The sequence below is a fragment of the Ostrea edulis genome, chromosome 3 (assembly GCF_947568905.1).
Source record: "Ostrea edulis chromosome 3, xbOstEdul1.1, whole genome shotgun sequence".
In the NCBI taxonomy this organism is placed as follows: Eukaryota; Metazoa; Mollusca; class Bivalvia; order Ostreida; family Ostreidae; genus Ostrea; species Ostrea edulis.
This window is the reverse complement of record NC_079166.1, coordinates 64486167-64498175: the sequence shown is the minus strand read 5'-3', so window position 1 is coordinate 64498175 and position 12009 is coordinate 64486167. Positions and strand designations below refer to the sequence as shown.

The 12009-nt window shown below is 34.0% G+C and overlaps 1 protein-coding gene across 1 annotated transcript in view; it reads left to right on the top strand.

The window, feature by feature from the left end:
* LOC125675883 (cleavage stimulation factor subunit 3-like) overlaps positions 1 to 12009 on the top strand; it is a 53190-nt gene that overhangs the window by 12313 nt on the left and 28868 nt on the right. The window contains exons 4-14 of the mRNA XM_048913721.2: positions 780 to 812; positions 1923 to 2020; positions 2301 to 2402; positions 2699 to 2825; positions 3381 to 3539; positions 3870 to 3951; positions 4532 to 4641; positions 6466 to 6582; positions 8576 to 8650; positions 9366 to 9509; positions 11141 to 11243. Coding sequence (XP_048769678.2) covers positions 780 to 812; positions 1923 to 2020; positions 2301 to 2402; positions 2699 to 2825; positions 3381 to 3539; positions 3870 to 3951; positions 4532 to 4641; positions 6466 to 6582; positions 8576 to 8650; positions 9366 to 9509; positions 11141 to 11243 — 1150 coding nt within the window. The remainder of the gene's footprint in view (positions 1 to 779; positions 813 to 1922; positions 2021 to 2300; positions 2403 to 2698; positions 2826 to 3380; positions 3540 to 3869; positions 3952 to 4531; positions 4642 to 6465; positions 6583 to 8575; positions 8651 to 9365; positions 9510 to 11140; positions 11244 to 12009) is intronic.

The following is a 12009-nucleotide window of genomic DNA, read 5'->3' as shown; positions in this document are numbered from 1 at the left end:
GATAATCAATTCAATTCAATTTCAATTCAATTATTTATTGATTCACCAAGCATGTTGGCATACAATCATGTTACACAATATGAGATATATAATGGCAATAAACTAATTACTAACAGTTCATTTACATATATGTAAATACAAGTATATATTTGATATGCTTGTAATCACAGGTAGATGGCAGACTATCTGGAGTTAATTCTATGGATGTTAAATCAATAACTGATAAGTTACAAATCTAGAGGAGATGAATACTGTTAACAAAAAATGTGATTTGCAGAATTGGGCGATTTCAAATTTTACTCCAAAGTAATACAATTAACAAATTTGATTAAAGGAGTGTCTATTTTGGATGAAATCTACCGAAGACTGTAGAACTTTTACTTTACAATAGCTATAGTAAAGGTTAGTTGAGAGGTGTGTGAATTGACCTTCGTCAGTCTGGTCTATTCAGTCACAAAAGACAAATGGTAGCAATTTTCTGGTACAACATCAAGGATCATGAATTAATTGTTACAGTCTGAGCTAAGGAATGAGGATTGCAGATTTACGATCTTGATGAAATAAGGCTGTTTGGGATTTTCATGGACATATAATTATTACGTTGAGTTTGCTAATCACTTCCAAGGATTGATTTGAGAGAATTTCACTTTCAGTGCGTCAAATTAAAACTTATGCGATGTAAAATGTTTGAAGTAGCAAGCGGATACCAGCACATGATATGTATATTACAACTTGTCTTATTCCTGTGACTTAATCTTGATGCGAAATGTTCTTTTCAGTTAAAAGCGAAGAATTTTGAGAGAGTGGAAAAGGTGAGAAAAATTTAGCAATGGTTATTATTAAAACTGGGGGTGGGTGGGTGTTAGGTTAAACCCTCACATTTTCAATTGATAACAGAATATTCACCCCCTTACAGCAGAGCTACAGTGGGGTCCTGAGTATCCTGCCCGTTTGTTTGTGTTCATGGGTTTGAGTTTGAAACTTGAGCTGTATATTTTGCCCAGATAAATATATACATGTAGATCTGGGTTCCTATTGATTTTTAAGGTCTGCTTACTGTATTGGGAAATCCATTATTTCCAATAATAATGCAAAGACTGACTATATTGAATTTGTATTCAATTCCATGGATGCTACTTTGCACAATGATCAACGGTCTTGTTTAAGGTCAAGGTCACTGAATTGAAGAGTTCAAATTTTTAATGAGTATTCACAATTTTTACTCTCTTGTTTTGATGTACTTTGGAATTAGTAGATTGCCTGGGGATCAATTTTCATGGATTTTGTTACCCCTTCCCCACATTTTACAAGATGTTTCAATTAACAGAAAGCATATATATCCACAAATTTACATCGCACTGAAGCTATAAAATCTGGAAAATTGGCCTGCACAAATATGAATATTTCCACAGTACATTGTCCCCAATTTCATTCAAACTTGCATGGATACTACCCAAACACGGCAAGCTGGGTCCCTGTTGATTTTCAAGGTCATTTTGGAAATTCAAAGAACAATTCAATACATGAAACAATCGAAGTTCCAGACCCAGTGTTTACAAGATTTAATTTCTTATCCTATTTTGATGAACTTGCCCTCATTGCAAAGAAATGCCCCACTTTGCGTTTCATGAAGAACTTTTCAATGAATAAAACGGGATACTTAGGACATTGTGTTATGGGTCTTCTGTCTTTTATACAGAAGATTTAGCCTTCTAAACAACTTGAGATAAATTTCTTTTTGTTTGTTTCTATTTTGACTAGTTTATATGTTTTTACTGCTATTATGATATTTTCAAGCTTTTGACATCAACTTTAATTTCATGGTGGAAACTTTAATTTCATGTTGAAAAGAGAAAACTTGTATCCTTTGAAAAATATGTTGGGAGATGTGTAGTTGGTTATCACTTGACTTTCATTTTCAGCTGTTCCAGAGGTGCCTTGTCAAAATTCTGAGCATAGATCTGTGGAAACTTTATCTAAATTATATAAAGGACACGAAAGGAAAACTGCCATCTTATAGGTAGGTCATCAGCCTCCTTAATATTAACTAAAACTTCTATCAAAAGCTGCAGTGTCCAATTATTCCAAGATTAACCACAAATGTCAGCTCGGTTTACCTGCGGTAATGGTGTGGTGGTCAGAGTGCTTGGTTTTTATCCTGGAGGTACAGAGTTTGATTCTTTGATTCTGAGGTCATGTCAAACCTAAGATGTTTAAAGTTAATCGTTTGAAAATTTTGAAGTTTTTAACACTTTCCTTGATCAACTTTAAGTGTTCTTTCATATTTTTTTTTTGTACAGAGAAAAGATGGCTCAGGCATATGACTTTGCTTTAGACAAAATGGGAATGGACATCATGTCTTATCAAATCTGGCTGGACTACATCAACTTCCTGAAATCAGTGTAAGTTATCAGATGCATTGATATGAAACCACCTTGTTTGATTATGAAATTTATTTTTTCAAGTTGAGTGAGTTTTTTAATTTAGCAAAGTGGTCATACCAGACTGCTCATTTAGAATATTACTTAAAGTACTTTTACACATGAATTAATGTTTTTGTGCACTGCACGTTTCATGTGAAACCTACAGAAACGATATCTTGAATATGATCCATGTGTTTTGTTACATGTATGTATGTAACATATAAAATTGTCTGTCTTTAAAAGAACTTTGACGGGTACTGTGATGTATATTTTAGAGAAGCGGTGGGTTCGTATGCAGAAAATCAGCAGATAACAGCTGTTCGTAAGGTATTCCAGAGAGGTGTTGTGAACCCTATGATTAACATAGAGGGACTCTGGAAGGACTATTGCCAGTATGAGCAGGTAAGGAAGCAATTTCAAATAAATTCTGTAGATTCCTTATTTTACACGATCACTTGATATCGCGAAATGCCTCATTGACATCAAATCGCATGATCGTAAATTTGCAATTGGTCTATTGGTCGAGAGTTTTAACGTTTATTTCAACAATATGAAAATAAAAGCAAGTAATTTTATTTAGCGAGGGATGTTTCTCGCAAAATTATGCTATAATCAATTCCTCGGATATATTTAGGAATCTACAATTTCAAATGGTTTATTGTGAATTTGTATTTATCCAGTAGATTAGCTTCACGGAGATTATGATTGATTGATTGATTGTAGATTGTTTAATGTCCCTCTTGAGAATGTTTCACTCATATGGAGACGTGACATAGATTTTGAAAGTCATTTTCATTCATGCAGATACTCTGTATGGAGAAGAGGCACATGTAACAAATGACTTTCCAATACAATGAAGTTACATTGATGTAGTCTGGTAGAAATCTATATATGCATATAAACATTCCAATTCATATCGGATCGGAAGTCATGATATTTTTAAAAATAATTTTACAGAATATAAATCCACTGATTGCCAAAAAAATGACGGAAGACCGAGGACGGGAATATATCAATGCTAGAAGGGTTGCCAAGGAGTACGAGGCTGTTACACGGGGTCTGAATAAGAATCTTCCATCTGTACCCCCACAGAATAACCCAGACGAGGCCCAGCAGGTAAAATATACCAGTTCAAAAGTACAAACAAAAGGAAGTCTCTGCGAGGGAAATTATGGGCAATGGATGTAGAATGCAGTAGACCAGACAGATGTAGGGGGGCAATTAATTGGGTCAGGTTTACAAAACTTTAGACAGAAAGAAAAATTTGAATGAGGATAGGAAGTGTTTAATTTCGATTGCATGTTAATGGACAATGTTAACTGACAAGGTTGCTAGTTTTGATCTATGTGGAGAACAACAGAGCTAGATCTGCAAATGATCATATTCATTTTAGTAGTGCTGATTTTTAAAAGCAATAGTGAGTAGAGCAGATGTTTTCAATCGTAGGTGGATCTGTGGAAAAAATACATCACCTGGGAGAAAAGTAACCCCCTGAGGACAGAAGACCACGCCCTGATCACCAAGCGAGGTAGACCAAGAACGCCGGCCACTGTAGCAGTCTGTCAGCCATGATGGAGGCTGTCATCAAGCGGCTTTAGATTAATATTAAAAAGTTTTCTCGCTTTATTTTGTTGTGTAGACCTTATTCGTTTTACGATGCTGTGATTGATAGGTACATACTGTATGTGGAATGGAAGCGGATGTTTTGTATGTTTACTTCACAGATATTCTGTGTCTAATGGCGCAATGATTTGTCGAGATAATAAAGAGTATTTTTAAAGAAGATTTTCTGTTGTACCGAAATTAACAGAAATAGAAATGCTTGTTCACTTGTAATTTTATATAACATATGACTTTAAGAATAGTTATTTTAGTCCCATCTTAATGTGTAAAATGTCTTGCATTGTATATAACACAGGAGCTCAGATACTAATCAATGAATTGATGATATATTTCTTCTATATAAACATTTTTATAGAGTATGATGAATTTTTTAAACGAGCAATATATCCTCAATGCATTGATAGGTATGCCAGCTCCTGGGTTGTCAGCTCCGTTTTTCTGCTCCTACTGTTGTGTCTGTTTAACAGCTGTTTCTGTTTTTCCAGTGATGTTTGCCTATGAGCAATGTCTGCTGTGCCTGGGACACCATCCTGACATCTGGTATGAGGCAGCCTCTTACTTGGAACAGTCCAGCAAAATCCTGTCAGAAAAAGGAGTATGTAGCATTACTATTTTCATATTTATATGCCTGTCTGTAGATTTGGTGAATTATGGTACAGCGATGTGTGTACGGACGGACGTTTGGAGTTTTCTGTTTGTGATTTCATTTCTCTGTCACATATCAAGCTGAAACTTGCTATGTAGCTTCTTTATGGATCATACTAGATCATGTTGCAATTTTGATCCATTTCGACCTCCTGCAGGAGTTTTGCCCCTTTATTTGAAAATTATTGTTATATGGAGAATAGATAATTTGTCCTGTTAACTCCTCCTACAATTTTCATGTTAGGGCCATCTTATTTAAAGAGCATTTGTATGCGTATTGAAGATGTGCACATGGCAAGTATTATGATTTTCTTCAATTTTTGAGAAAATTACAGGTTGTTGAACTAAGTCAGTTTTGAGGAATTATTACATAGAGAGTACATGATTTGTCTGTTTTTCCTTTGACTGTTTTCAAGTGAGGACCTTATTTTACAGAGTATTTGTATGGGTATTGAAGACGTGCATGTGGCAAGGATTTTTATTTTTTTCAACTTTTTAGAAAATTACAGGTTGTTGGACATAGTCCGTTTTGAGGAAATATTACATTAATAAATAAAGGGCATGATTTGTCCTTTTAACTCCTGTCACAGTTTAGAAGCTAGAGTCTTTGTAAATAACTTGAAGATGTGCATAGTGCAAGGATTTTAATTCTCAACAATTTTTAATTTTCTTTGATGTTTTAAATATTTACAGGTTGTTGAACTTGGTCAAATTTGGGGAAATATTTTACACACAGAACTCTTGGTTTGTTTATCTCCCTCTTGTCACAGTTTTAAGCTAGGTCCATTTATTCATACAATGCAAAGAAAGTATGTCACAGCCTGAAGATGGCTGATACTACCTGAAGCAAACTTCTACAAATTATGGCTTAAGAAAAACACCCTATGTAAGCAATTTCACAGGCGTATTATGTTAAACATCTGAATCTCTGCCTATCCTATGTGTGGTCAGTCAAGTTGAATGCTTTCTGCTATTTAGGCCCTGCATTAAAAATGTGGAAGCCCTACAGAAATCACATTGTCTGTCCAAGCTGCTGTCCGTCCATCTCTGTTGTTGTGGTGTGATATTGTGAATAGCTTTCAATGTAAAGCTTTCATATTTTATTCAAGGATTACTGACCGTGAAAGGAAAGCACTAAGAGATTTTGGGGTCATGAGGTCAAAGTTCAATGTCACAACAGGTCTTCAATCTTTTAACTTACTACATTTTCATTGTGACATGAAAACTTATATACATTTAATACAAAGGTGGTTGATGTTTAATGATAAACACCTATGGAGTATGGGGTTACTAGGTCAAAAGTCATGGTCACAGCAGACATTCAATCCAAGTTTAATGAATTTTCATTGTGACAATATCTTGAAAAGTTTTCGACATACAACTTTCATATTCTACAGAAATGTGATTGTTTATAAAAGAAAACACCTATAGATTTTGGGAATCTGACCATCTTTTTGCCAGTTTGTCTGTTATCTGACACTTTCGATTTGATCATTAAAGAGAGACACCAACAGATTTTCTGGTCTTGAGTTCAAAGGTCAAGGATACAGCAGACCCAGATGTTTGCTAGACTCTAGATCTGTCATATTTTATGTAGAAAGTAGTTGATCCTGCATTTCAACATGGAAATGCAGATTTAGGAAAAGAACATAATCACTCCTCTCTGTCATTACAGATATTAATGAGTTCTCAATGACTAGCAATGATGACAAACATTTAATATTTTGTAAAAGATCATCTTCTATTGAGTTGATATTTGTGTTTGTTTTGACAGGACCAGAATGCTGGGAAAATGTTCGCAGATGAAGCTGGGTCTGTGTATGAACGAGCCATTACCACACTAATGAAGAATAATATGCTGGTTTACTTTGCATATGCAGACTTTGAAGAGGTACAACTTTGATAAGTACTTACATTTTGGAAGCAACAGTAAAGAATCATTAAATATGATTTGAAATTTGATAGGACATTATTTCACATTACGTTCTGCAAAAATTTATCCAAGAGAGGTCAACCCCAACAATTGTTTTAGAGGGGGCTAAACCTATTCAAAAGTTTCAATCCTTTATTTTTAAGCCCTCGTTGAAGAAGAAAAATTATCTTAGGTTGCAATTGTTGGTCAGTTTGTCAATATCTTGAGAACCCTTTGATTGACAGACAACAAGCATAACACACCAGACAGTCATAACTGATGACCCCCATTAATTTTGGTCCAAAGGTCACGCACTATTAGCATTCTTGTATCAAACTTCATAGGCAGATTGGTCATGACTAGTGGATGACCTCTGTTGATTTTCCAGTCGAAGTCTTAAAGGTCACAGGTTTTCTAAGATTATACATTGATAGTTGTCTAACTATTAATAGCCAGAGAACTTTTTGCTTGTGGTCACCGGGGATTTTTTTTACATGCATTTAGCAATTATTGTCCTACCAATGACTCTATATAACCTAAGTCAAACTTCATACATCAGGTCAAAAGGTCACCAAGTATTCTAAACATGGATTTCAATTTGTGGGGGAAGGGGGGCATATGTGTATTTCAAACATGTATTGTTTACACTGTAAATTGCAACAGAATTGTCCAAAATATTTCTGTCTAATATCAGGTAGCCCCCCCCCCCCCCCCCCCCCCTCCTCCTACCTCTGCCCTTTGTGTTGTACATTTTGTAACTTACACTGTCAGAACAGTGTCAGGGTTAGATACAAGTGAAAATCCCCTACAGTCCTAAATTACGTGAATCTTCATTATTGAATAATTTATGAACATCAAAGACTGCTCATTGAATAAACATTTACATTTCACATTGAATAAAAAACGGCATTTTACATTGAATAAACATTGACCTTTTACACTGAATAAACATTGACATTTTACACTGAATAAACATTGACATTTTATACTGAATAAACTTTGACATTTTACACTGAATAAACTTTGACATTTTACATTGAATAAACATAGACATTTTACACTGAATAAACATTGACATTTTACATTGAATAAACGACATTTTACATTGAATAAACATTGACATTTTACACTGAATAAACATTGACATTTTACATTGAATAAACATTGACATTTTACATTGAATAAACATTGACATTTTACACTGAATAAGCATTTACATTTTACATTGAATAAACAACGACATTTTACATTGAATAAACAACGACATTTTACACTGAATAAACATTGACATTTTACATTGAATAAACATTGACATTTTACATTGAATAAACATTGACATTTTACACTGAATAAACATTGACATTTTACATTGAATAAACATTGACATTTTACACTGAATAAGCATTTACATTTTACATTGAATAAACATTGACATTTTACACTGAATAAACATTGACATTTTACATTGAATAAACATTGACATTTTACACTGAATAAACATTGACATTTTACACTGAATAAACTTTGACATTTTACATTGAATAAACATTGACATTTTACACTGAATAAACATTGACATTTTACACTGAATAAACATTGACATTTTACATTGAATAAACAACGACATTTTACATTGAATAAACAACGACATTTTACACTGAATAAACATTGACATTTTACACTGAATAAACAGTTTACATTTTACATTGAATAAACATTTACATTTTACACTGAATAAACATTGACATTTTACATTGAATAAACAACGACATTTTACACTGAATAAACATTGACATTTTACACTGAATAAACATTGACATTTTACACTGAATAAACATTGACATTTTACATTGAATAAACATTTACATTTTACATTGAATAAACAACGACATTTTACACTGAATAAACATTGACATTTTACACTGAATAAACAGTTTACATTTTACACTGAATAAACATTTACATTTTACAGAGTAGGATGAAGTACGAGAAGGTTCATGGTATATATAAAAAACTACTTGTTGTTCAAGAAATAGACCCGACACTGGTAAGTACTTGTTAAAAAGTTATTTTGATACGAGATACTCAGATTTTGAACTATTGTTGTAACAAGAGAACATACAAACATGTACATGTACACAAGGAGCCCATTTGGTGATAAACGAAGCCAAGAACTGGGTGTTTGTATGGGTACATTTGTAAAGAAACTTTTGTATAGGTACTTTTGTATCTAGGTACTTTTGTACAGGTACTTTTGTATAGGTACTTTTGTACAGGTACTTTTGTATAGGATCTTTTTAAAATGCAGTATTCTATTTGATACTTTATACAAATAAGAGTTTTTGAGTAGTTTCAATGTCATAAAAAGGAATTTTGACTGGTTTTTTGTATACATGCTTAAATTTCTGACCCCAAAAAAAGAAGCAATTTTCAGAATCTGATACAAATTTTTTAATTGTAGTTATATTACAATGTAACCGTATTTCAAAATCTAAGTATAATCCCTGTAGGCAATCATATAGTATATGAAATTCAAATTTAAGTATAATTCCTGTAGATATTCATACAGTATATGAAATTTAAGTATAATCCCTGTAGGCATTCATACAGTATATGAAATTTAAGTATAATCCCTGTAGGCATTCATACAGTATATGAAATTTAAGTATAATCCCTGTAGGTATTCATACAGTATATGAAATTTAAGTATAATCCCTGTAAGCATTCATACAGTATATGAAATTTAAGTATAATCCCTGTAGGCATTCATCCAGTATATGAAGTTTGCCAGACGAGCTGAGGGAATAAAGTCAGCCAGACAAATTTTTAAAATGGCTCGCGAGGAGAATCGGACTCGATACCAGGTGTTTGTAGCCGCAGCACTGATGGAGTATTACTGTAGCAAGGTAAGGTGGGCGAAAAGTTATGTCAAACTGTTAGTGGCGTAACTTAAAGAAAAAACTAAAGTCAGTTTCATGTGTTCTAGTTTCTCTTCCCTGTTGCCTTTCTTCCATCTATCTCCAATATATGTACTTTCAGTTTTGTTTGGGTAAAACCTTAAGCATGCAGGTATTAATCACATAATATATTTGTATCAGTGGATTTAAGAATGTATTTGCAAAGTACATGTATTTGTGAATGTAATGTGATTTTTAACTTCCCCCTGGAGAGCAAATGCAAAATCTCCCTCCCCCACCTGCATAATTCAATCTTGCCAGATGTATCGAGGGGCTCATACAGCCATTCAGGACTTGGGTGCTGCTGGAGACTGATATTTTAGAGATAGAGACTGGGTTGTGGTTTTTGCAACAGGTTGATTCTTCAGAAACTATAGTTTCTATATGGTATAGACTTGCATCAAGGATTCTCATTACAGTTTCAGAAAGTTCTTGTTTTTTTTTGGGGGGGGGGGTATTATTCTTATATGGATGATTCCATTTTGATTGATTTGAATTTTATCCTGGGATACTCCTCCCCTTAATCTGACACATACAATTTAATCTTCTATGGAGAGCTGTGCTAAATATTGTTAAAGATTTGCTCCTTTCAAAGAAATGATTGTGTCTCCAAGTTTGCCACAAACCACTGGGTACTATTTCAGGGTAATGGGTCGATTTAATTAGGGCCCCCACCTATAGGAGGGAGCCCTATATTAATCAGCCTGTATAGGAGGGAGCTCTATATTGATAAGTCTGTATAGGAGTGAGCTCTATATTGATCAGCATGTATAGGAGTGAGCTCTATATTGATCAGTCTGTATAGGAGTGAGCTCTATATTGATCAGCATGTATAGGAGGCAGCCCTATATTGATCAGCCTGTATAGGAGTGAGCCCTATATTAATCAGCCTGTATAGGAGTGAGCTCTATATTGATCAGCCTGTATAGGAGGCAGCCCTATATTGATCAGCCTGTATAGGAGTGAGCCCTATATTAATCAGCCTGTATAGGAGTGAGCTCTATATTGATCAGCCTGTATAGGAGTGAGCTCTATATTGATCAGCCTGTATAGGAGTGAGCTCTACATTGATCAGTCTGTATAGGAGGGAGCTCTACATTGATTAGCCTGTATAGGAGGCAGCCCTATATTGATCAGTCTGTATAGGAGAGAGCCCTACATTGATCAGTCTGTATAGGAGGGAGCCCTATATTGATCAGTCTATGCGTACTTCCGTCTGTCTGTGCATTGACAGTTTTCTGAACTGGTTTGGCTATCCCTGCAGCTACTGAAATGAAAATTTATACTTGACCTTGTATCAATGGGTCACAGACCAAGTTTGAGTTTTGGCTTTCTTGGCCTACTTTTGAAAGAGTTATGGACCTTGAACTTGGCAAATAATGCCACAATGTTTGGCCCTCTTGTGATGCTTGTCATCACAATGAGGGTTTAGTTGGTTAATTCATCCACTCACAATAAGGGTTGTATGGACAAAACAGGAGTAAAACAATCCCTATATCTCAGTATTTCTTTGAGGATAACTCATGTAGTATCATAGTGCTATTATTTAAATTTTTATTGCTCAAATAAATCTATTTCAGGAAAAGACAGTCGCATTGAAGATATTTGAGCTTGGATTGAAGAAATATGGAGGGATTCCAGAGTATCTGCTGTGTTACATGGACTTCATGTCACATTTAAATGGTAACTTATCAGCAGTTATTAATGGAATGTTTAACTTATCAGCAGTTATTGATAGAATGTTTAACTTATCAGCAGTTATTGATGGAAGTTTAACTTATCAGCAGTTATTGATGGAATATTTAACTTATCAGCAGTTATTGATGGAATATTTAACTTATCAGCAGTTATTGGTAGAATGTTTAACTTATCAGCAGTTATTGATGGAAGTTAACTTATCAGCAGTTATTGATGGAATATTTAACTTATCAGCAGTTATTGATGGAAGTTAACTTATCAGCAGTTATTGGTGGAATATTTAACTTATCAGCAGTTATTGATGGAAGTTAACTTATCAGCAGTTATTGATGGAATATTTAACTTATCAGCAGTTATTGGTGGAATATTTAACTTATCAGCAGTTATTTATGGGAAGTTCAACTTATCAACAGTTACTGATAAAATGTTTAACTTGTCTGCAGATATTGATGGAATGTGATAGAAAAAAGAAAATTTTACAAACACACTAATGATCTGATATGTGTAAAATATTACATTGTGTATTATCATCACACATTTACTGCTAAACAAGCTGATGTTACAACACTTCTTGGTTTAATACCACAACACTTGAATAATAAACAGATATCACAATAAAACGGAGAATGAAAATAAGGGTTGAATTGTACAGTGAAATGAATCGCACAGGTGTCAGATTAGGCAGATCGCACAGGTGTCAGATTAGGTAGGCTTCGCTGTATCATACACAGGTGTCAGATTAGGCAGGCTT